Here is a 24,908-nt window from a genome sequence, read left to right as displayed (position 1 = left end):
GGGGCACAAACATGGCAATGCCGACGGGTTGTCAAGGATGCACTCCCTAATATCCATGGTCGCTCACCCCTCGAGGTCTGAGCTGGGGGGGAGGATATGTGACAGAAACCAGGGGTTGGTAATAAACTCCATATACAGGGCTCCCAGGATACTGAACAGTTTCTGTCCTGTCTAAGCTGAACAGGGCAGCCTCGTGGTACAGGCACTCCATTCCACAGTTTGTCTGCTGCCTGTTTTCTGTCACCTGTCATGCTGATTAGAGTTCAGGTATATAAGACCTGTTTCCTGTTTCCTCTGGGCCCCGCCCAAGAGCCTGGAAGGCTGCTGAACTGCAGAGGGGTGAGAAAGCCTCTTTCCCAAATCGCTTCATTCATTCTGTTAGTTTGTCTAAAGACTGCAAAGGTACTTATTTTGTTGGTGGAAGTGGACAAGCCACTTCCAACTCTGAGTCAGGGACATCTAAGTTTAAGTTATCGCTCAGACGAGCAGCTTTTTGTTTGGCTTTGTTTTCTGTTTAAACTGTGGCAGTCTCAGTGCCTGGGACTGAATAAACCAGGCATAGCCTGTTTAAAGGAACAGTACGTGACGTCTCATCATTTAACCTACCCTAAAAGACCGTGTTCTAACAGTCCCGGACAGACGGCGGAGCCCCGGAGTAAGCCGTTTGTCACAATGTATAAACTGTATTCACATTTTCGATATATCTTGTGCAAATGATAATAAAAACATTGAACATGACAAATGAACAGATTACTGCCTGGCATACAAAGTGCCTGGACTGATAAACCTTTACTATTAAATGTGTCATTGCTTGCCATAAAACTAATATACCTATTCTATACTATATACTATACTATATACTAGTTACACAACTCAACCAGCATGTATTTATTACATCTGCCACCTGGTGGCCAAATGTCAAAGTATCATCTTTACAGTGAAGAGAATAATAATAGCATGTTCTTGTATAGCGCTGCTAGTCTTTTACATAGCACTTTACAGAGACATTTTGCAGGCACAGGTCCCTGCCCCGTGGAGCTTACAATCTATGTTTTGGTGGCTGAGGCACAGGAGATAAAGTGACTTGCCCAAGGTCACAAGGAGCTAACACTGGGAATTGAACCAGGTTCCCCTGCTTCAAACTCAGTGCCAGTCAGTGTCTTTACTCACTGAGCCGCTCCTTCTCCCAGGTTCCCCTGCTTCACACTCAGTGCCAGTCAGTGTCTTTACTCACTGAGCTGCTCCTTCTCCCAGGTTCCTCTGCTTCACACTCAGTGCCAGTCAGTGTCTGTACTCACTGAGCTGCTCCTTCTCCCAGGTTCCCCTGCCTCACACTCAGTGCCAGTCAGTGTCTTTACTCACTGAGCTGCTCCTTCTCCCAGGTTCCCCTGCCTCACACTCAGTGCCAGTCAGTGTCTTTACTGACTGAGCCGCTCCTTCTCCCAGGCTCCCCTGCTTCACACCCAGTGCCAGTCAGTGTCTTTACTCACTGAGCTGCTACTTCTCCCAGGCTCCCCTGCTTCACACTCAGTGCCAGTCAGTGTCTTTACTCACTGAGCCGCTCCTTCTCCCAGGTTCCCCTGCTTCACACTCAGTGCCAGTCAGTGTCTGTACTCACTGAGCTGCTCCTTCTCCCAGGCTCCCCTGCTTCACACTCAGTGCCAGTCAGTGTCTGTACTCACTGAGCCGCTCCTTCTCCCAGGTTCCCCTGCTTCACACTCAGTGCCAGTCAGTGTCTGTACTCACTGAGCTGCTCCTTCTCCCAGGTTCCCCTGCTTCAGTGGCTCCGTCACCCACTCAAAGGGTTAAACTGCCGCCTGCAATAATTGTATTTCTGTGAGAAAAGAGGCAATCTCCCACGGGAATACAGCTCACCGTATGCATTAAACAACCTATTATGGTCGGATTTGGTTATTACTATGCTATACCACGCAATATGCCACATATGAGCCACATTTCCAAAACTGTATCGAGTGAGATCATCGTGCACATTTGTATTTAATTTAAATGGTAATGAATATATCATTTGTATTTTGCTGTTTCACGTATTGAAGAGAATAACTATTGCAGTATATAGTGTATCCAGCATATATATATATGTATACAGTATAAAGCGATATATGGAGACAGGATGTGACTGCATACAGATGTAGCAAGTCATTCTGTTTTCGGTGCCGCGATTGTGTGCCGCGATCCGGCGGCTGTGCCGATTGTGTGCCGCGATCCGGCGGCTGTGCCGATTGTGTGCCGCGATCCGGCGGCTGTGCCGATTGTGTGCCGCGATCCGGCGGCTGTGCCGATTGTGTGCCGCGATCCGGCGGCTGTGCCGATTGTGTGCCGCGATCTGGCGGCTGTGCCGATTGTGTTCAGTGATCCGGCGGCTGTGCCGATTGCAGCCCGGGACGATTAACTTGATTCTGAATGGGACCCCCACAGTGGTAATCCTAACAAGCCGTCAGCCAGCGAACAGTCTGATAGAGCTGCGCAGAGAGCTACAACCTCTCTCTGTGCCTCCCCGGGGCAGTGAGGGGCAGTCTCTCTCTGTGCCTCCCCGGGGCAGTGAGGGGCAGTCTCTCTCTGTGCCTCCCCGGGGCAGTGAGGGGCAGTCTCTCTCTGTGCCTCCCCGGGGCAGTGAGGGGCAGTCTCTCTCTCTGTGTCTCCCCGGGGCAGTGAGGGGCAGTCTCTCTCTGTGTCTCCCCGGGGCAGTGAGGGGCAGTCTCTCTCTCTGTGTCTCCCCGGGGCAGTGAGGGGCAGTCTCTCTCTCTGTGTCTCCCCGGGGCAGTGAGGGGCAGTCTCTCTCTGTGTCTCCCCGGGGCAGTGAGGGGCAGTCTCTCTCTGTGTCTCCCCGGGGCAGTGAGGGGCAGTCTCTCTATGTGTCTCCCCGGGGCAGTGAGGGGCAGTCTCTCTCTCTGTGTCTCCCCGGGGCAGTGAGGGGCAGTCTCTCTCTGTGTCTCCCCGGGGCAGTGAGGGGCAGTCTCTCTCTCTGTGCCTCCCCGGGGCAGTGAGGGGCAGTCTCTCTCTCTGTGTCTCCCCGGGGCAGTGAGGGGCAGTCTCTCTCTGTGTCTCCCCGGGGCAGTGAGGGGCAGTCTCTCTCTGTGTCTCCCCGAGGCAGTGAGGGGCAGTCTCTCTATGTGTCTCCCCGGGGCAGTGAGGGGCAGTCTCTCTCTGTGTCTCCCCGAGGCAGTGAGGGGCAGTCTCTCTCTGTGCCTCCCCGGGGCAGTGAGGGGCAGTCTCTCTCTGTGTCTCCCCGGGGCAGTGAGGGGCAGTCTCTCTCTGTGCCTCCCCAGTGCAGTGAGGGGCAGTCTCTCTCTGTGCCTCCCCGGGGCAGTGAGGGGCAGTCTCTCTCTGTGTCTCCCCGGGGCAGTGAGGGGCAGTCTCTCTCTCTGTGTCTCCCCGGGGCAGTGAGGGCAGTCTCTCTCTGTGTCTCCCCGGGGCAGTGAGGGGCAGTCTCTCTCTGTGTCTCCCCGGGGCAGTGAGGGGCAGTCTCTCTCTCTGTGTCTCCCCAGGGCAGTGAGGGGCAGTCTCTCTCTGTGTCTCCCCGGGGCAGTGAGGGGCAGTCTCTCTCTGTGTCTCCCCGGGGCAGTGAGGGGCAGTCTCTCTCTGTGTCTCCCCAGGGCAGTGAGGGGCAGTCTCTCTCTGTGTCTCCCCGGGGCAGTGAGGGGCAGTCTCTCTCTGTCTCTCCCCGGGGCAGTGAGGGGCAGTCTCTCTATGTGTCTCCCCGGGGCAGTGAGGGGCAGTCTCTCTCTGTGTCTCCCCAGGGCAGTGAGGGGCAGTCTCTCTCTGTGTCTCCCCGGGGCAGTGAGGGGCAGTCTCTCTCTATGTGTCTCCCCGAGGCAGTGAGGGGCAGTCTCTCTCTGTGTCTCCCTGGGGCAGTGAGGGGCAGTCTCTCTCTGTGTCTCCCCGGGGCAGTGAGGGGCAGTCTCTCTCTGTGTCTCCCCGGGGCAGTGAGGGGCAGTCTCTCTATGTGTCTCCCCGGGGCAGTGAGGGGCAGTCTCTCTATGTGTCTCCCCGGGGCAGTGAGGGGCAGTCTCTCTCTGTGTCTCCCCGGGGCAGTGAGGGGCAGTCTCTCTCTGTGTCTCCCCGGGGCAGTGAGGGGCAGTCTCTCTCTGTGTCTCCCCGGGGCAGTGAGGGGCAGTCTCTCTCTGTGTCTCCCCGGGGCAGTGAGGGGCAGTCTCTCTCTGTGTCTCCCCGGGGCAGTGAGGGGCAGTCTCTCTCTGTGTCTCCCCGGGGCAGTGAGGGGCAGTCTCTCTCTGTGTCTCCCCGGGGCAGTGAGGGGCAGTCTCTCTCTGTGTCTCCCCGGGGCAGTCTCTCTCTGTGTCTCCCCGGGGCAGTGAGGGGCAGTCTCTCTCTGTGTCTCCCCGGGGCAGTGAGGGGCAGTCTCTCTCTGTGTGTCCCCTCTAACACATAGACAGACTGCCCCTCACTGCCCCGGGGAGACACAGAGAGAGACTGCCCCTCACTGCCCCGGGGAGACACAGAGAGAGACTGCCCCTCACTGTGTCTCCCCGGGGCAGTGAGGGGCAGTCTCTCTCTGTGTGTCCCCGGGGCAGTGAGGGGCAGTCTCTCTCTGTGTCTCCCCGGGGCAGTGAGGGGCAGTCTCTCTTTGTGTCTCCCCGGGGCAGTGAGGGGCTGTCTCTCTCTGTGTCTCCCCAGGGCAGTGAGGGGCAGTCTCTCTCTGTGTGTCCCCGGGGCAGTGAGGGGCAATCTCTCTATGTGTCTCCCCGGGGCAGTGAGGGGCAGTCTCTCTCTGTGTCTCCCCGGGGCAGTGAGGGGCAGTCTCTCTCTGTGTCTCCCCGGGGCAGTGAAGGGCAGTCTCTCTCTGTGTGTCCCCCAGAGCAGCTGAGAAGATGAGAGGTAGTGAGAAGCAGTTTCTCTCTGTGTCCCCCCCAGACATGAGGGGCAGCCTCTCTCTGTGTCTCCCCGAGATAGTGAGGGGCAGTCTCTCTGTGTCTCCCCGAGATAGTGAGGGGCAGTCTCTCTGTGTGTCTCCCCAGAGCAGTGAGAAGCAGTCTCTGTGTCTGTTCTTCCCATTAATAATGTAGATGCCTGAAGATGGTGTCACGGTAGACCAGGTCTCTTAACACATTTATATTTAAGGGATCAGTCAATAGGCAAAACAAGGCAGTGAAATTAAATTTAGTTTATTTGGATAAGACCTCAGAAACACACAGAAATACAAAATACAGAAATATACACACTTACTGGGCTCAGGGGATGCAATCTACCTTTCCTAGGTGAAGGGCGCCCGCTTGCATGGGCTTACCCTGAACAGAACCTTGTTGCGTACGTCCTGTACCGATATCCAACAGAAAATCCTGACCAGGAACTAGTCCTGAATCCCCTGGAACTGATTCCGCCAGAAAATGCTGACCGCGACCGCTAGTGTGATTTTGAGAATTTGGTTGCGCTACTCTCTCTCCTGGTCAGCACCTTATATACGCTCCGCTGGGCTATCTCCAGAACGGAGGGGGGAAGGAGCAGCCAATCAGAGAAAGGGAATCCCTCCCCCCAGCCAATAGAAAGAGGGGTTTGACCCTTGGCTGACGTCAGGGAAGGAGGCGTGCCAGAGAGGCTCGAATGCCGGGTGAGCGGGAAATATGACTTTAGCCAAAAGGATCAGACTACGGCTGCATCTTCTCTGGCTAACTCATTTCCTCCCACTGGGCCGGCTCCACCAGGTCTGCCACTGGCAAAAGGGTGTCCCTTTGTAGTCTGGACCTGGCCATTCACCTTTTATCACTTTCACACCTCTGGACAGCCTCTCCCTTTTGTAATACGGACCCTATGTAGACTTGCTGGCACTGTAACTGATCGCCTCGGCTAGCTACATAGAGCCTTATAATAAATGTATAAAACATTGAAACCATATTTTAATACATGGGGACCTTGGGGAGGCTCATAGCTGTGATAGATATAGGACTGGGATATCGTGGCCCAAAAAGCAGGAGTCTGTGGGACACAGGGCAGCCCCGGTTTTATTCTACTCATGTACCGGCAAATCATGCCTGCACGTCGGGTAGAATTAAGGTACTAACGGTTGCCTGGTTCCCGAACTCTTGCAAATAAAAGAGTTGCATTCTTATCCAAATATCCCACCTAAAACTCACACACAGAAAGTTTCATGAATCTGGGGTGCAGGGAACATGAAATAGGAAAAACAGGGTCATTTTATTCTTCAACGTGTATCATCCCTGATCCCTGGCTTATGGAGGTACCAGGGACCATACGGTTTCAGCGGTAACCAAAGGGCTTAAACCTTTATTAGATAGCCTGGTTACCCCCTCCACATGGATATCTACGTCATGAGGGGGAATACTATAGGACCATATTCTGTCATCTACGTCATCAAGTGGGTTGAACAGGAGAGGGGGGAGAGAGTGACTTTCAATTCAGTAGTGTCTCCAGTTGTCCACGGTATATGATCTCTATATAGTTGGTATGGAAATCATTTTAGGAAGTGTGGGATGGGACTCATTTAAATATACTTTGCATATCTCCCAGGGTACCTCGGGTGTGCTCCTTTTGTAGTACAGGCATGTCTTCCTAATTTATTTGGAGGGAGGTTTGAGGGAATATATATACAACTGGAGGCACTACAAAATCGCTCTGCATTCTCTCCACATTTTAAGGGGCATCGAAATAAAGTTCCAACAATATATTTTTTTCAATTATTTTTTAAGTCCTTAAAAAGACAGGACCTGGCAATGTTTACGTTAAGAGTCAAATTGATATGTTTACTGGTATACGGTGGATCACTAGTAGGGATGTGTTTAATTTTACACTGTTCATTTATCTTTATTGAGTCATGAGAAAAGAATTCGTGGAGTTAAGTTACAGATTAGATTGAAATATTACAGAAAAATGGGAGGGAAACATCTGTAATCGTTCATTTCTGGAAATAGGCAAACTCCCTGACTGCTCATATAAGCAATGTGGAAAAAGATCTATTTTGAATTTGCATTTAGACTTGACTGTAAATTGCATTTTTACTGTCATATACTTCAGTATGTGACACCATTTAGTGTTATCCATTACTTCAAATATACAATTTCATGAAGACGACTCATTAAAAAATACATCGTTTTGGAAAATAATGTGAGATACTCGTGGCACACACCACTTTACCCGACAGGTGATTAATTTATTTTCTATCTTATTAACCATCATCTTCTTTTATCACCTCACTTTATTTTTCTCTGCTAATTTTTCATATTTTGTCCAATTACATAATTCACATGAAATACTGTAAGTATCACTTGTTATTTTTCCTTATTGTATTTTTTACTTTTTACATTTGTACAGTAATTGCTAGAATTGTAAGATGCTATTTATACATGAGTTTATGTTATATTCATTGTACATGCAGGTAAAGTACACCTGTCTTTCTCCTTAGCACTTAAATACACATGGCCATAGTTTTATATAGATTTTTCGCATTGTCTACAACATATTTAGGTGTAACATATATAGTGTTTTTGTATTCTTGTTGCTTTTTAGGATACTAGAGAGCTATAATACTATAGTTCTTTAGCAAATGTAACATCCAGTTTCTTCTAAAATAGTGATAATCACATTTTCAAAACGACCCGATTTGCATATTGTACAATCTTTGTCATTGTAATGGAGGTTTATGTAACTAGTACATACTGTACATCCCTTTTGCTTACAGTATATCCTGTTTCATTTTATTTACATTATTCTTTTGTATTTAGATCAATCTGGTCTATTTTGTTGGTCGTTGTTGATTTACTTACAGTATGTTGTTGTTTAGTTGCTTGTAATTGTACTCTCACTTTGCCCTGAGATTGCTTTGTTCACATCTTTGGTAACATATGTTATTACACATTACATTGTGACTCAGTGTTACATCACTTGCGTGCACGTGATGCATTTTGGCGACAGACGCTGATTCGGACCAGCATGCGGTTCAGTGTACACTTAGAAGGGGGGTATATTTATGGAGCACCTCTTATATGTATTTATTGACACTGATGAAAGCAATTATTGGCAAAAAAACATCAGGTTTTTTTTTAGATTACAGTATATGCATTCCATGCAATATCCTACATGTGTTTAAAAAAAATCGGGTCTATACTGTTAGATAATACTTACTACCTTTCTTAAAATGTAATTCTTAATGACATTTTTAATGCTTTTTAATATACAGAGCATCCTTTGATTTTCTTCTGCAGGTTTAGCACACTTCCCAAGTAGTGCAAGATCTTTGTAACACTTTCCTGTTTGGGATCATTTGTTGCCAATATTCCCAGCAGTTTGAGATGCAAACTGTAACAATAGATAATGTTACCTTAGTAATTTAAGAATACATTGTAGCTGCTGAGTTACACTGACTGAAGGATTGATTTGAAACTGAAAGATGGCCATTTAGTGAACAATGGGAAGCAGGATCTTTGCTGATCGTTCACGGGAGAACGAATCGATTGGCAGCTTATTTAATTAGTTTTCAATAAAAGTAATCAAAGGCTGCATATATAAAAACAGCTTTTTTTTAAAGTGCTGCTTGGATTGCGTCTTTAATAAAAACGTAAGGATTTTGCAGTAACTTTGGGAGTGTCTGGATATTCTTTTGTATCTCAGTGTTTATGTCCAAGAAGGTTTGTAAAATTCTCCAATGTAACAAAATATCAAGTTACTTTTCAACTTCTAATTGTCCCACTGCACAAGTCCCATGTATGAATCTATGTTGTATGTTCTGGAATACATTTGTACATTTGTACATTCAAAATGATGCAAAGAAAAAGTAAATGTTGAACTTCAATGCATCGAATGATAACACTGAGCACCTTTTGCATTAAAGCAGCTATCTTGCCTAACAAGCCCCCTTTTTCAGTATTGGGAGTGGGGTCTCTCCGGAGCTGAACCACGTTAAATCCCTCTCTGGTCCCCGGGGAAGATACCAGTGTTTTCGTCACAGTGATTTATATGGCGGTCTGATTATAAGCCACAATTGATGACATCGTAACTCCCTATAGGCCCAAGAGACCCACAAGATTTGGCAGCCATTTTGTTTCCCCTGGAGAACCATTTAACTCTGGAAACTACACTCATAACTATCTCTGCGCCGGAGGGGTCCCTGAAGTTACAGACATGAAGCTGAGCTCTGGACAACCCCTTTGTTCCAAAGCTGCAAACAATATTAATAAGTATAATATGGCCTTGTGGGTTATCGGCTTTAACTTCTGCAATAACTACTCCCTGAATTGCTTATGAGTGCAGATAATAAGTGAGTTGACGCCCAGCAATTTGATACAGGGCCACCCACTGGGGGGAAAGCCGGGACAGGTGTGCGGGGCCCGGTGGCCAGACAAAGCAGTTGGGCCTGACCTCTCGCGGCCGGCTCTCCCCCAGCTGCAGGCCTCCCAACTCACTAACTGTCCCACGCTGAACCCCCTGACGTCGGCACGTGCTGGAAGTAAGACGTGGACACTGAGCCGGGTGCGGCAGGTGTCCCTGGCCCCATGCTGGCCAACAAGTCAGTAAAAGAAGCACACATGACTAGTTTATCTGTAGAGCCAATGAGGGCCTCCTGGTGGGAGGGGACTATCTGATATAAGTAACTGTACAGGCGGAAAAAACATGTTTGAATATTTCCGGTTGTGCAGCTGCTTATTCCTTCTCCTAAACTCCATACCTCCCTCCTTTGCCCCATACATTCCCCCTTACACCATATCTCCCCTTAACCCCATACCTTTTCCTTGACACCATACCTCCCCCCTTTCCCAATACCTTCCCACCCTTTCCCCCGATCTCATACCTTCCCCATTTACCCCATAACTAGTTCCCCGGTACCTTTTTCCCTCCTCACCCAGGCCAAAACCTTTCCCCCTCTTACCCAAACCCTTCCCCCATACCTATCCCCTCCCCCTTAAACCTATTTCTCCCCTTTACCCCATACCTATATTTAATCACAGCGAGTAATCATCAGATTATCAGCACAGCGAGAGAGTTGGCGTTCCATGGCTGGTCTGAAATCCTCCTTTGCTCCCTTTGTTGCAGTTGTTTCAGTTTGGGAATGTTTCTTCTTTCATGATCACGTGTGTGCATCTTCCTGTCTCTGTTCCAAGCTTAGAACAAGGTGAACATAAGAACATATTCACATAGTATTTATGCCTTGTCCTGTCACGCAACATGGAATGAACCCAGGGCTCAAAGGGACTTCAATAAAATAGTGATGCTGAGGCCGGATTTAAAAATAAAAATTAAACATTTTTAGCATTTGGGCAAAGTTCCTGAAACAGTATTTTATAAGAAGTGAGAAGGAGCGGCTCAGTGAGTAAAGACACTGACTGTCACTGAGTTTGAAGCAGGGGAGCCTGGGAGAAGGAGCGGCTCAGTGAGTAAAGACACTGACTGGCACTGAGTTTGAAGCAGGGGAGCCTGGGAGAAGGAGCGGCTCGGTGAGTACAGACACTGACTGGCACTGAGTTTGAAGCAGGGGAACCTGGGAGAAGGAGCGGCTCAGTGAGTACAGACACTGACTGGCACTGAGTTTGAAGCAGGGGAGCCTGGGAGAAGGAGCGGCTCAGTGAGTACAGACACTGACTGGCACTGAGTTTGAAGCAGGGGAGCCTGGTTCAATTCCTGGTGTCGGTTCCTTGTGACCTTGGTCAAGTCACTTTATCTCCTGGTGCCTCCTTGTGATTGTAAGCTCCACGGGGCAGGGACCTGTGCCTGCAAAATGTCTCTAACCCTAATAAGTGACACAATGTTTATGTAATAGATTCTGCGTGGGTGCTTGCGCATAATGCTGACATCTTTCTCTGTTTCTGCAGGAGTCTTGTGGCTGTCTATTGTAGCAGAAGTGCTGTATATTACTTTGCTACTCACTGGCGTGAGCCTCATGTCAGTTGAAGTTTGTTACTATACGTCAGTTATTGATGGACTGAAGTTGAATGCATTTGCAGCGATATTCACTGTATTATCAGGTAAAACCTTCACCAAAAAACTTTACTTACCTTATGTGCGATCATTTTGCATGAGGTCGCTAACCATGCAAATCTGGCCCTTTTTGTAACTGCGCCTCAGTCCGCGATTCGCCGGCTGTCAGTCAGTGTGCGTCGCAATTTCATTTAATTTGCAAAATTCTCTAAAATCGCTAGATTCACCTAACACTGACACTATAAGCGGGGCGCACGCACCATATAAGCGGGGCGCACGTACCATATAAGCGGGGCGCACGTACCATATAAGCGGGGCGCACGTACCATATAAGCGGGGCGCACGTACCATATAAGCGGGGCGCACGCACCATAGAAGTGGGGCGCACACACCATAGAAGCGGGGCGCACGCACCGTATAATTGGGGCACACGCACCATAGAAGCGGGGCGCACGCACCGTATAATTGGGGCGCACGCACCGTATAATTGGGGCGCACACACCATATAATTGGGGCGCACGCACCATATCAGCGGGGCGCACGTACCATATACATTAAGCAAATGCATTTTGAACAGTGTCACATCTCTACTGTCTGCTTATTTTTAGGTTTCATTATTTAAATGTTACACATAATTTGTACAATATTGTGCATATTTATAATGTATTCTGTATTACACATTTTATTATGATATACATACCCTATTAAGGACAATATGATTTTATCTTGCATATTGTAAAATGTTACTAGATTTTTGAATGAGCAAATGAAATAGCTTTAACAACGTTAATATAGCATTCTTACTTACTTCATTTGACTAAAAATGGGTAGATTCGTGAAGTTAATATAAATATTTTGAACTAGAAGGACAAGTTGAGAGATTTGTGATATCAAATATATTCAGAATTTATTTGTCAAATACTCCAACAACTTGGAAACATTTGTATAAACCAGAACTTGATTAGTTTAAGGAAAAAGTTAAATTTCTCAATATATTTATTGTTGTAACCAAGTAAATTAGCCAGCTTTGACTAATAGGGCTTAGCTGTGTTGGGGGGGGGGGGGTAGATGAGGTTAGGGTGTGGGGGGGTTGATGGTGTTGGTGTTGGGAGTAGATGGGGTTGGTGTTGGGGAGTGTCATGATAATATCATGGTGCTTCAGGGGTTAATATGGTTACCATTTGTTTAAATTTGTTTAACTCTGTGCCCAGGACATACTTTAAAACGAGAGATAACTCTCAATGTATTACTTCCTGGTAAAATATTTTATAAATAAATAAAATACAATATATTGGGTTTATGACAGGTGAAGACTCTTCCTTGGTCTGTGTAGATCTACAAAGAGGACTTAATTGGGGGGGGGCTATCACTAAAAGTAAATATGTAATTTAGAGGGCCATAAACGATAGCCAGATACAAGGCTGTCAGCCTTAAAGGAATCTAACATTCCTGAGATACCCCTTGTGCATCACAGAGAGGAGTGACACACTGGTCCCTGAGATACCCCTTGTGCATCACAGAGAGGAGTGACACACTGGTCCCTGAGATACCCCTTGTGCATCACAGAGAGGAGTGACACACTGGTCCCTGAGATACCCCTTGTGCATCACAGAGAGAGGTTGACACACAGGTCCCTGAGATACCCCTTGTTCACCACAGAGAGGGGTGACACACAAGTCCCTGAGATACCCCTTGTGCATCACAGAGAGAGTTGACACACAGGTCCCTGAGATACCCCTTGTGCATCACAGAGAGGAGTGACACACTGGTCCCTGAGATACCCCTTATGCATCACAGAGAGGGGTGACACACAGGTCCCTGAGATACCCCTTGTGCATCACAGAGAGGAGTGACACACTGGTCCCTGAGATACCCCTTATGCATCACAGAGAGGGGTGACACACAGGTCCCTGAGATACCCCTTGTGCATCACAGAGAGAGGTGACACATAAGTCCCTGAGATACGCCTTGTGCATCACAGAGAGGGGTGACACACAGGTCCCTGAGATACCCCTTGTTCACCACAGAGAGGGGTGCACACGGGTCCCTGAGATACCCCTTGTGCATCACAGAGAGGGGTGACACACAGGTCCCTGAGATACCCCCTGTACATCACAGAGAGAGGTGACACACAGGTCCCTGAGATACCCCTTGTTCACCACAAAGAGGGGTGACACACAGGTCCCTGAGATACCCCTTGTGCATCACAGAGAGAGGTGACACACAGGTCCCTGAGATACCCCTTGTGCATCACAGAGAGGAGTGACACACTGGTCCCTGAGATACCCCTTATGCATCACAGAGAGGGGTGACACACAGGTCCCTGAGATACCCCTTGTGCATCACAGAGAGAGGTGACACACAGGTCCCTGAGATACCCCCTTGTGCATCTCAGAGAGGAGTGACACACTGGTCCCTGAGATACCCCTTATGCATCACAGAGAGGGGTGACACACAGGTCCCTGAGATACCCATTGTGCATCACAGAGAGAGGTGACACATAAGTCCCTGAGATACGCCTTGTGCATCACAGAGAGGGGTGACACACAGGTCCCTGAGATACCCCTTGTTCACCACAGAGAGGGGTGCACACGGGTCCCTGAGATACCCCTTGTGCATCACAGAGAGGGGTGACACACAGGTCCCTGAGATACCCCCTGTACATCACAGAGAGAGGTGACACACAGGTCCCTGAGATACCCCTTGTTCACCACAAAGAGGGGTGACACACAGGTCCCTGAGATACCCCTTGTGCATCACAGAGAGAGGTGACACACAGGTCCCTGAGATACCCCTTGTGCATCACAGAGAGGAGTGACACACTGGTCCCTGAGATACCCCTTATGCATCACAGAGAGGGGTGACACACAGGTCCCTGAGATACCCCTTGTGCATCACAGAGAGAGGTGACACACAGGTCCCTGAGATACCCCCTTGTGCATCTCAGAGAGGAGTGACACACTGGTCCCTGAGATACCCCTTATGCATCACAGAGAGGGGTGACACACAGGTCCCTGAGATACCCCTTGTGCATCACAGAGAGAGGTGACACATAAGTCCCTGAGATACGCCTTGTGCATCACAGAGAGGGGTGACACACAGGTCCCTGAGATACCCCTTGTTCACCACAGAGAGGGGTGCACACGGGTCCCTGAGATACCCCTTGTGCATCACAGAGAGGGGTGACACACAGGTCCCTGAGATACCCCCTGTACATCACAGAGAGGGGTGGCACACAGGTCATGCCTTAGTTGGGGGACTTTATTAAAAATGAGAATATCATGTGACATCATCTACTCTGCATAATAGGAGGTACATATCTGTCACCATTACAATAATACAAATCAAACCATACCACACACGACATGAGTAAGAGGTGCCAAGGGCAGATATCCATTTGCCACTCAAATTTAGGAGCAAGATGGTCATAATTAACCTTATTATATTTCATAATTGCCTGAATCTATTGATATGACTCACTTCTGTCTAAGTATCAGAGAAAGGAAGTTATGAGTGCGTTCATATATTGAAGCAGGCATTTTAAACTTCTTTTTACGAGGTTTTCTTTCTCTGGCGTAAAACCATCCACCTAGCAGCTGATTTATGACACGGTGCGTTTATGTGTTTTACAATGGGAGAAGAATGGTATATAGGACTTGCCCCTGTGTTATGAAATCAGAATTCAACAGAGGTGTATTTGGGATCAAATACGTGAATTTTCATATTTCTACGCCAGTGACCTCTCTGGGAGAAAGCTATGACATACCCTGTATGGTAATGTACTACTTTATATAGGGATTTATGTTTTATCCTGTTATTTAAGAAACTGTTCTGCATTTATTGTAACTGTATGTTCTTGTAATCTCTTTCTGTATTTGGTGCACTGTATTTTTATATAATTTAACAATTCTTTAAGAAGCAATGCTTTGGGGCTATAAATGAACTGTGGCACACTTTGGAGAGTATTTACATTTTCGCACACCTTTTGCTAAAACAGATTTGTGTGTGTGAAGTCCATAATTTTTTCTATAATGAACTGGGACCAGAGACCTTGGCAGATAGATTAATTTACATATTTTGCTTACTTCTCGGTGGTGTCGGCGTATAGATATGATTGCAATTGAGTAAGGGGTTAATGTTAACTCATTGAAAGTACCTTGCAGGAGAATGGTGAGTTGGCTAGAGAAGCCATGTGTATTAACCCTGGTTGCATATCTAAGTCACGTGCTCACTTGTGTGCTGTTTGTGACATATGGTATACTGTATGAGGACGGATTGAGGAGAGACATTGTTCATTTCAGGGACCTTTTTGAAGGTAAAAAGTGGGCCAGCTAGAGAGCTGTCTTTTAACCCTTGTCCCGTATGTAGTTCACGTGCTCACAGGTGTGCCATACGTGACAGGGAGGTAGATGAGATTGCTGTAAGGAGCCCCAGAGAGAGTGGTTAGGCCCTTAGGGGGAGGTATGGGGCTAACACATTGTCTGCTTTACTTGAGTAATGATCCCAGAAGAACAGGGCATTACTGGCCTATAATGCCTTGGCTGGAAGAGTTGAAGGACCGAGGTGAAGCCGAGGTAACCCAGTCAGGGCATTATTGGACATCAATGCCCTGTTCTGAGGGGATTATGACTATTATAGGCTAAATGTAGGCTTTTTTCAGAAATAATAGCCACTTTTGTATAGTTATATAGATTTTTTAATTAAAATAAAATGGTAAATATATTAAAGCACCTCTATATACACTTACACTGCAGCTATCTATATCCACATACTGCTGTCCCCTCTGTGTACACACACACACACTGCAGCTCTACACACACACATACACACACTGCAGCTCTACACACAAACAACAGCTACACACACACACAACACAAACTGCTGCTACACACAAACTCTGTAGCTACATCCAAACTCTGCTACTGCTGCTACACACACAACACAACAGCACCACACACACTGCAGCTCTACACACACAAACTCTGCAGCAGTCACGCACACACACACAAACTCTGCAGCTACACACATACACAAACACACACAAGCTCTACAGCAGACACACACACACACACAAAATCTGCAGCAGACACACACACACACACACTCTGCAGCAGACACACACACAAACTCTGCAGCAGACACACACACAAACTCTGCAGCAGACACACATACACACAAACTCTGCAGCAGACACACACACACTGCAGCAGACACACATACACACAACTCTGCAGCAGACACACACACAAACTCTGCAGTAGGCACACACACACAACTCTGCAGCAGGCGCACACAACTCTGCAGCCGACGCACACAACTCTGCAGCCGAAGCACACAACTCTGCAGCCGACGCACACAACTCTGCAGCCGACACACACTCAGTCACTCAGTCACTCAGTCTTTGATAAAGCGCCTCCACAGCGGGAAACGCGTCAGAGTATTTTTTAAGATGTGTGTCTGTCGTTTTGGCACAAATGTCCAATAAATAGTTCATTCATTTTTTGCCTCCAGCCCTTTTTTCACTTTGCAGTGCTCTACTTGCTACTCTTTCTATTTTCACTCACTCACACACACACTCTGCGGCAGACACACACACACTCACACACTCACACACACACTCTGCGGCAGACACACACACTCACACACTCACACACACACTCTGCGGCAGACACACACACTAGATAGACAGAAACTGCAGCTACAAACAAACTCTGCCGACAGACACTTACTTTGCAGCTACAAACATACTGTACTCTCCCCCCTCTTGAATCAACTGTGTTCACGAAGTGAGGGGGAGGTGTCACTGTCTGGCTGCTGCTTCCTGACCAATCCCTGCCCCGTCTGAGAGCTGTTCCTGCCTCCTGACCAGTCCCCTGCCCTGTCTGAGAGCTGTTCCTGCTTCCTGACCAATCCCCTGCCCTGTCTGAGAGCTGTTCCTGCTTCCTGATCAATCCCCTGCCCTGTCTGAGAGCTGTTCCTGCTTCCTGACCAATCCCCTGCCCTGTCTGAGAGCTGTTCCTGCCTCCTGACCAGTCCCCTGTCCTGTCTGAGAGCTGTTCCTGCCTCCTGACCAGTCCCGTCCTGTCTGAGAGCTGTTCCTGCCTCCTGACCAGTCCCCTGTCCTGTCTGAGAGCTGTTCCTGCCTCCTGACCAGTCCCCTGTCCTGTCTGAGAGCTGTTCCTGCCTCCTGACCAGTCCCCTGTCCTGTCTGAGAGCTGTTCTGACAAAGGAAAAGCTGATTGGCTAGAAATAAACACTTTGCAAGCTGCCAAAAATTCCGGGAATTACTGAGTGAATAATGCCCGGAATTTTAACCAATCAGAAAGCAGGGATTTCAATAATGCCTGGAATTTTACAGCTTTACCTGTTAGGTAGATAGTCAGAATTATTAACCCTTTAGTTAGCTTAGTGGACATGAAGGTATGCACAATGCATGTCTTCCTGACCTCTGTGTTTACAAGGGAAAATAATATAGTGATTTAATACAGTATGTCTGTAATTTTTTTGCAGCGAATCCAGATTTTTCAATTACATTTTCTATATGGCAAATGCCATATACCATAGACTGCCGACTGGGGCTGCTTCAGCACCCTGGACTAGCATTAAACACTGTATATTTGCCCCATATACTATCCCCAGAGTTTATTGAATGCAGGATGAATAGATACTTGTATGAAGCCAGCGTTTTTCTATGAGGATTTTCCATTTGCTGCTGGTATCTATTCATCCTGTAGTGTATCAGAAAAAGAGGGGATCAGCATTTATTTTTAAGCTGCCCCAGCTTCCTCCTCAGATTATTAATTATTCTAGCTTTGGTTTTTATTATTCAGATTGTGGGAGTGAAATGAATGTGTAGTAAAGCTCGTGGACTGGAATGAATAATCCCCTGTGTACCGCAGTATCTGTGTGTCCATCTCTCTACGGGAGTCTGCGGCATGCAGAAGGAATGTTAAAACCCTTAATGGCTTTTCCAGATCCCGTCCACACTCCCATGCTTTATGTATTTCAATTTTCATTTGAGTGGTGATAAAATAGAATAGATTTGATAACTAAAAACTTTCCATCTCTCTTTATTTCCTCATTTCCCTTTCTTGTTTCTCTCTCTATATATATACTGTATATGATGTTTCCTCTTAACATGCCCTCTCATTTCTAAATGAATATATGACCAGTTTGAAACGGATTAACTTCATTCATATGTGCAGAATGAGCGATACTGCTTTGAAATATGTCGGGTGATTTTAGATTAAAAGGGATTTAAACTTAACATTAATTACAGTAAATAGAACATTTTGAAAATTGTTGCATTTTCCAAGCAAGTCGTTGCAATTATTTTTTTTCTGCTACTTTGTCAAAATATAAAAATGACTCTCATACTGTATGACCGTGTTCTTTTTGTTGATATTAGAAATATGTTATAAATTCATGGTATTAACTTCAAAGTTATGTATTCCTTATATTTTATTATAGGCCTGCTTGGAATGGTCGCCCATATGATGTACACAACTGTATTTCAAATGACAGTCAACCTTGGTCCAGAAGATTGGAGACCTCAGAACTGGGATTATGGATGGTCCTATTGGTAAATTCCTTTGCTATTGTTTATAAACAGAAACCGGCTTTTAATACAAAACCACAAGAGTATATCTGTTTTCTGCTGCATAGAAAATGGTTCTGCTAAAATGATCTCACATGATAGTACAATGAATGGCATATTTCAAAAAGTGCAATACATATTTAACAGGAATTCAAGGGACAGCTCTCACATTGCACATTGGGAACACATTGCAAAAGCTCTGACACAAGCAGACCTCTTAAGATGTTCTACCAAGAAACTTTCAGAAAGGACTCCGTATTGGGGAGATATTGGAGGCCCCTGTTAGGGATAAGATGGATTATGGTGCCTGAGTGCAGGAGAAGATAGGGGAAGAATAATTCTAGATCAATAATGAGCATGGGATCAATTTAACAAATTGTCAGTGCCATATTTAAACCATCTCTACATCTAATCAGGGGTCATAATATCACGTTACCTTAAACAGTAATGGATGTTATTTTCCCTGAGGTTAGCGCATATCTGAACCTGAACAAGCTCCTCACCCCTACCACATGCAGCAATTATAATCTGAGATCTGACTCCAAAAGACTGTTCATAGTCCCAAGGTTCAGCAAAGTATCCGGCCGCGCCTCCTTCTCTTATCGTGCACCCCAAAACTGGAACAATCTACCGGAGACTCTCACAGCCACCACCAGTCTAAGTTCTTCAAAACTAAAGCTGTCTCACATTTTAATCTGGTCTGTAACTGTTACATACGCCTATTATATATATTATCTTTAACTGTGCATGCAATGTCTTGTATATAATGTATACACTGTTCACTTATGTAACTGTATTTGTAACCATGTATTATTTGTCTTAACTCTGTGCCCAGGACATACTTGAAAATGAGAGGTAACTCTCAATGTATTACTTCCTGGTAAAATATTTTATAAATAAATAAATATCCACAAAGCTAATTATAGACTTAACCTCCATATTGGCTCACATAGGCACACAGTCTCTGCGTCGTATTGTAGCACAGCATTGTGTTAGCTTCCAAAAATGTGACGTTAAGCATGTCTTAGACTTACTCCAGTCCACACTATGAAATAAGGTGTTTAACAAAAGTTAATGTTAGTTAAATCATATTAACTATGGTTTTATACCAATCAAAACCACATAAAACCCTATTTTAGGGCGTGGAACTGATTAACACCAAGTTTAGGTATGAGCTAATGCAGCAGTGTGCAAACTGGGTGGCGTGCCCCCCCTGGTGGGGGGTACGAGAATTTCAAGGGGGTGTGTGGTTGTTACAGAGGCCCCACGCTCTTCCCCACAGAATTTAAATTAAATGCTGGGAGAGGCGTGACCACATTAAACAACTAAGACACAAAATCACCCTCAAGTCCAGGCGGCCTATACACTAGGGTGAAATACAAAGCTCGATTGTCCTGTTTGGCACAGCGAATGGTCATAAACACAAAAGATTTCAGCCTGAGCACAGGGTGGGAGGTGCAAATAATATTGTGCTAAAATACAGCTACACCTTCCCCATTTCTCCTTACACTCCCTAGGAACATTATTAGCAGGAGTGAACAGAGAAGTTCAAAAGGACCCCTATAGCTGCACTCTAAACTGTATGTATATGTTTCTAGAGTAATAAAGTAATAGATCCCCTATACCAGAAACTAAAAACGAAAAACACTACTGCTCCGTAAACACAAATGGCTGCTATTTCAGCCGTAAAAGCGTCCGTGGTTGGCGAATTGCCAAATCCCGTGACACTCCATTTGGAGTCTGTTAGGAGTGTCACGGGATTTGGCAATTCGCCAACCACGGACGCTTTTACGGCTGAAATAGCAGCCATTGAGCAGCATATCTGTGTGTTATCTTGGCATAAGGGTGAGCCGCGAGCCTTAGCTGTAACCATACATGTGGGGTCTGTGATTATACTGTTGCATATATGGTTATGTTGTTTGCAGTACACGCATCCATGGTTTGCAATACATATAGTACATAGTGCTGGTATCATCCAACCAAGTACTACACTGTTACCTGTCTACTCCCCGCTAATAGCACAGACTGCAGCACTCCAGTTACATATGTGGAAGGGTTAATACCCACGTTACTGACACAGTCCCAGGAGCCTATATATAGTTAGGAGTATCTACTCCTTTTACTTGGATACCATATATAGAGTGTTTGTTCGAGTCAATACCTGTAGTGCTTTGAATTACTAAGCTATACTTGACAAACACTTTTTCTGACAGGCTTATCACACAAGTACCCAGATTCAGTGGCATTTTATGTTCTAATCAGCGCAGGAGCCTATGGGGTGCACTTTGCAATAATAAGTGTATACTAGTACTTTAAGCACCTCCGTAAGGACTCATATCGCTCCTCTTAGGGGTTCAGTTCATACCCTTTTTATCCATTTGAGTGTTAATAGTTTAATTGAAATATGTATTAAAACTTTATTATTTTTTGCGCCGTTTTCGTTTTTAGTTTCTGATATAGGGGATCTATTACCTTATTACTCTAGAAACATATACATACAGTTTAGAGTGCAGCTATAGGGGTCCTTTTGAACTTCTCTGTTCACTCCTGCTAATATTGTATCCTACCCCTATGCACCTACTTTTTTAAGGACTATTGGTAAAATAGGTGAGCAGTTCTTTACCACCCTTTGAGTACTCCCTAGGAACATGCAATACAGAGTACCATCAGGGACTAGGTCACCCAAAGGAATGTCAATCCCAGCAGTTAGTCAGGTCTCTGTGATATATACTAGATGTGATTAACTCAAGTCAATCATCTCACACACCAGCAGGGCACAGTGGACGACTACCCTAGCATTTATAAGCATGCTATCCAGAGCGGGCTCCTCTAGTTTGCTAACAGCTGTTAAGTGCTAAATTAGTGCAAAAAAGCACTAGTGTCACAATATCATAATGCAATGAATCAATAAATGCAAAATTACAAAAATAAAGTGCTAACAGTCCCGTGTATTGAGGTCCAATTAGAGCTGCCTAAAAAGCTGCCTGCAACCAGTTGGAGTGAGTGCAGAAATCAGACCTTTCTGGCGCTTGGACAATTGGGTAGAAAATCCCCTTAGAGTTCTTTTCCGATATATAGAAGTTTCTAAATTCCTTGGGATCAGCTGAAGATACCTCAAGAAATGGGAGACAAAAGAACAACAAAACGTGCCACCATAGTGTATTATAAAGGCAGAAGGTAACGAATAATATACAATTTAATACTCCTAATGGAGACAGTAAAAAGATTGTATGTCACAATCTAAACATATAAAACATACACTCTAACACATATATGTAAAAATATCTAATGCATGTGAATATGAATGGTGCATGTACGTATAAATCTTCACTCCTCCGTCAAGTGGAAAAATTGGAATAAGGGCCTGAGGAAGGGGTCTTCACCCCGAAATGTTGCCCCCCTAATTACCCTCCCCCCAACCCTTTTTTCCCCCACAACCCTTTTTCCCCCCACACCCCACCCACCATTTCTCCTATTGTGTGTATCTCTCCCTTCCCTGTTTTTTCCCCACACCACCTATAGTTGGGGTCCACTGTTGTATTACCCGCTTGTGTGACATTACTCCATGTATATTGTTATATTGTGCTTGCATTCAGTTTCCCATTTTTTGGCATCTTCCCTGTTTGATATTTTTCTTAGAGTCAGTGAGTGCTGGAACACTAGTTGGTGTTTTGTTATTGGTTTGGGGGGAGTTTGGGTCTTCCTTGTTCCTTTTGCACCCTGCATATAGTCGGTTGATTACCTTTTTGAGAATGATGACTATCGCTTTTTGTTTTCTCATTAGAATTTGTTTTGTTATTTTATCTTCTGTCTTTTATTTTCTTTAATGTGAAACAAGCTTCTCCCCCCTCTTCTCCTCCTCCCCCCTCCTTTTTTTCTCCATCCTCCCCTCTTCTCTCCTCCCTCCTCCCCTCTTCCCTCCTCCCTTCTCTTCCCTCCTCCCCCCTCCCCTCTTCTCTCACTCTTCTCCTCCCTAACGCTCCCCCCCCCTGCAGCCGTCTCTGATGGAGAGGGCACAATTTTCAGAGATAATGGTGTGATAGACGCATTAAGAAACGATTGTGATAATTACATAACAAATTAGAAGATGATAAAGACTTCCCCCTTAAAAGCACGGAAAGCATAAGGAAAAACAGTTTTTCTGAATAGTGCTTTGCTAGTACTGGTAGTCGAACTTCACAGTAGAAAATTGAGTTTTGTTTCTGGAGCTACAGTACTAGAGTCGCATGCGACTCTGCTCATCAGATATCTTTCTCAGACGCACTCATTGTTACTGAATCACTTCACAAAGATGCAGTTCAGATGTCGATAAAATGTATAATGAGTTTACCAGCTTCAAACAAATTCTCCATGAGCCCAAAGAGCTGAGTCATGGAATACTAAAAACCCTTCTCTTAAGTGGAAATATATCCTCCAATCTCCTAACACTCAACATGCTGTCTGTACTGTTATTAGCATTGAGAACGCCCGCCAATACTAGCTATGCAGACCAAATACTGTACATTCAAATGAAATAACAACAGAAACAGATGTTGTGTAGGATTCATGAAGAATGACCTTCTTCTTGCGAGTCTGGTGTATCCTCTGTCAATTTATGTACAATGGTTATAATAGACATGACTTCTCATTGCTACATAAAGAAATTAGAAATATGAATGGAAATCTGTTATTATGAAGAAAGTCTGTAAGTGACATTTGAGTATGAGCTGACAGCTGATCCTTTCATTTATTTCCTGTACTGCAAACTGTCAAGAGAGATTTGACGGTAGACGCTTCTCTCATCAGCGACTTTCTTTGCCTTAAATAGCTCTTAACTCCGCATCAACCCTAACTCAATACAGTTATACTACAGTAAATATAGCCCATAGTCATATTGTCTTATAAAGTCCTTCCTTTTCTTTTAATTTGCATAAGGACTGTACATAAACTATAAAAGCAAAGTTAAAAAAAAATAATATTATATAAACTAAACACAACATTGCACCACCTTTTAGGTAACGTTGCGTTGTGAGCCCTGATTTTATGTCTCAGTTGGACATCATGTTCACATCCTAATCATTCCATTTTTCCACATGTTTAATTTCCTTATAACTTATTTATTTTCATATTTCCATTTTTACAGCCTTGCGTGGGGCTCGTTTACCTGCTGTATGGCTGCGTCAGTGACGACTATCAACAGATACACAAAGACCATTTTAGAATTCAAGCACAGGCGGAGGAATCTGGAAAGAAGTTTAAAAAATAAACAAAAAAATCTAGACGAAGATGCTTTCCATCCCATGTGGGATATTTACACCAACACACCCCAAGGCAACAGAGAAGGGTTTATGGATTCATCAATAAGTGGGCAAAATCCCTCGATATTTGGAAATGTAAATCATTTTTCACACACACAATGTGATGAATACTGCTAGAGTTTGTAAAATATTTGACTATTCTGGCGATTGTATACTTTTTTTTAAATAAACAAATTCAATAAGCATTACAGTACTGTGTTATTTGTAACATTGATTTCACGGAATGTTCCACAACCTTGGGGGGTTAGGTGCGTTGAAATGGGGGTTCAGAGGGATGGAAGTGATATGAACACTGGAAACTGCAGAACGAGGCAAAGAAAAGGAAGGATATACGGCCTCGTTCAGAGAAGGTTCATAAAAAAAATCACCGGACCACTTAAATCACCCTTTTTATTAGCGTTGCTATCACGGTATTCAGAAAGCCTTCATTACCTCTCATAGAAAATTCACAAAACGGGTGATAAGCCGGTGATCTGATGAACGACCCTCTGAAAAGGCCTTACCCGGCGAGTTGTATCTGCTGAGGTCCTGCCGCTGAGGTCCTGCCGCTGAGGTCCTGCCGCTGAGGTCCTGCCGCTGAGGTCCTGCCGCTGAGGTCCTGCCCAAAGGTCCTGCCGCTGAGGTCCTGCCGCTGAGGTCCTGCCGCTAAGGTCCTGCCGCTAAGGTCCTGCCGCTGAGGTCCTGCCGCTGAGGTCCTGCCGCTAAGGTCCTGCCGCTGAGGTCCTGCCGCTGAGGTCCTGCCGCTAAGGTCCTGCCGCTGAGGTCCTGCCGCTGAGGTCCTGCCGCTAAGCGCCTGCCGCTGAGGTCCTGCCGCTGAGGTCCTGCCGCTGAGGTCCTGCCGCTAAGGTCCTGTTGCTGAGGTCCTGCCGCTGAGGTCCTGCCGCTAAGGTCCTGCCGCTAAGGTCCTGCCGCTGAGGTCCTGCCGCTGAGGTCCTGCCGCTAAGCTCCTGCCGCTGAGGTCCTGCCGCTGAGGTCCTGCCGCTGAGGTCCTGCCGCTGAGGTCCTGCCGCTGAGGTCCTGCCGCTGAGGTCCTGCCGCTGAGGTCCTGCCGCTAAGGTCCTGCCGCTGAGGTCCTGCAGCTGAGGTCCTGCCGCTGAGGTCCTGCCGCTGAGGTC

The 24,908-nt window shown here is 46.1% G+C and overlaps 1 protein-coding gene across 2 annotated transcripts in view; it reads left to right on the top strand.

Moving 5' to 3' along the window:
- The window catches only part of GSG1L2 (GSG1 like 2), a 58,522-nt gene extending 34,526 nt beyond the window's left edge, over positions 1-23,996 (top strand). Inside the window, exons 3-5 of one of the 2 annotated variants that reach the window (XM_075579593.1) lie at positions 10,794-10,946; positions 18,370-18,481; positions 23,619-23,996. In XM_075579593.1, coding sequence (XP_075435708.1) covers positions 10,794-10,946; positions 18,370-18,481; positions 23,619-23,910 — 557 coding nt within the window. In that variant the 3' untranslated portion in view covers positions 23,911-23,996. The remainder of the gene's footprint in view (positions 1-10,793; positions 10,947-18,369; positions 18,482-23,618) is intronic. The other variant, XM_075579594.1, reaches the window with a different exon arrangement.
- The last annotated feature ends 912 nt before the right edge of the window (positions 23,997-24,908 follow it).

This window comes from Ascaphus truei, chromosome 22 (genome assembly GCF_040206685.1).
Source record: "Ascaphus truei isolate aAscTru1 chromosome 22, aAscTru1.hap1, whole genome shotgun sequence".
Lineage (NCBI taxonomy): Eukaryota > Metazoa > Chordata > Amphibia > Anura > Ascaphidae > Ascaphus > Ascaphus truei.
The sequence above is the reverse complement of the archived record's forward strand: the minus strand, read 5'-3'. Positions and strand labels throughout refer to the sequence as shown.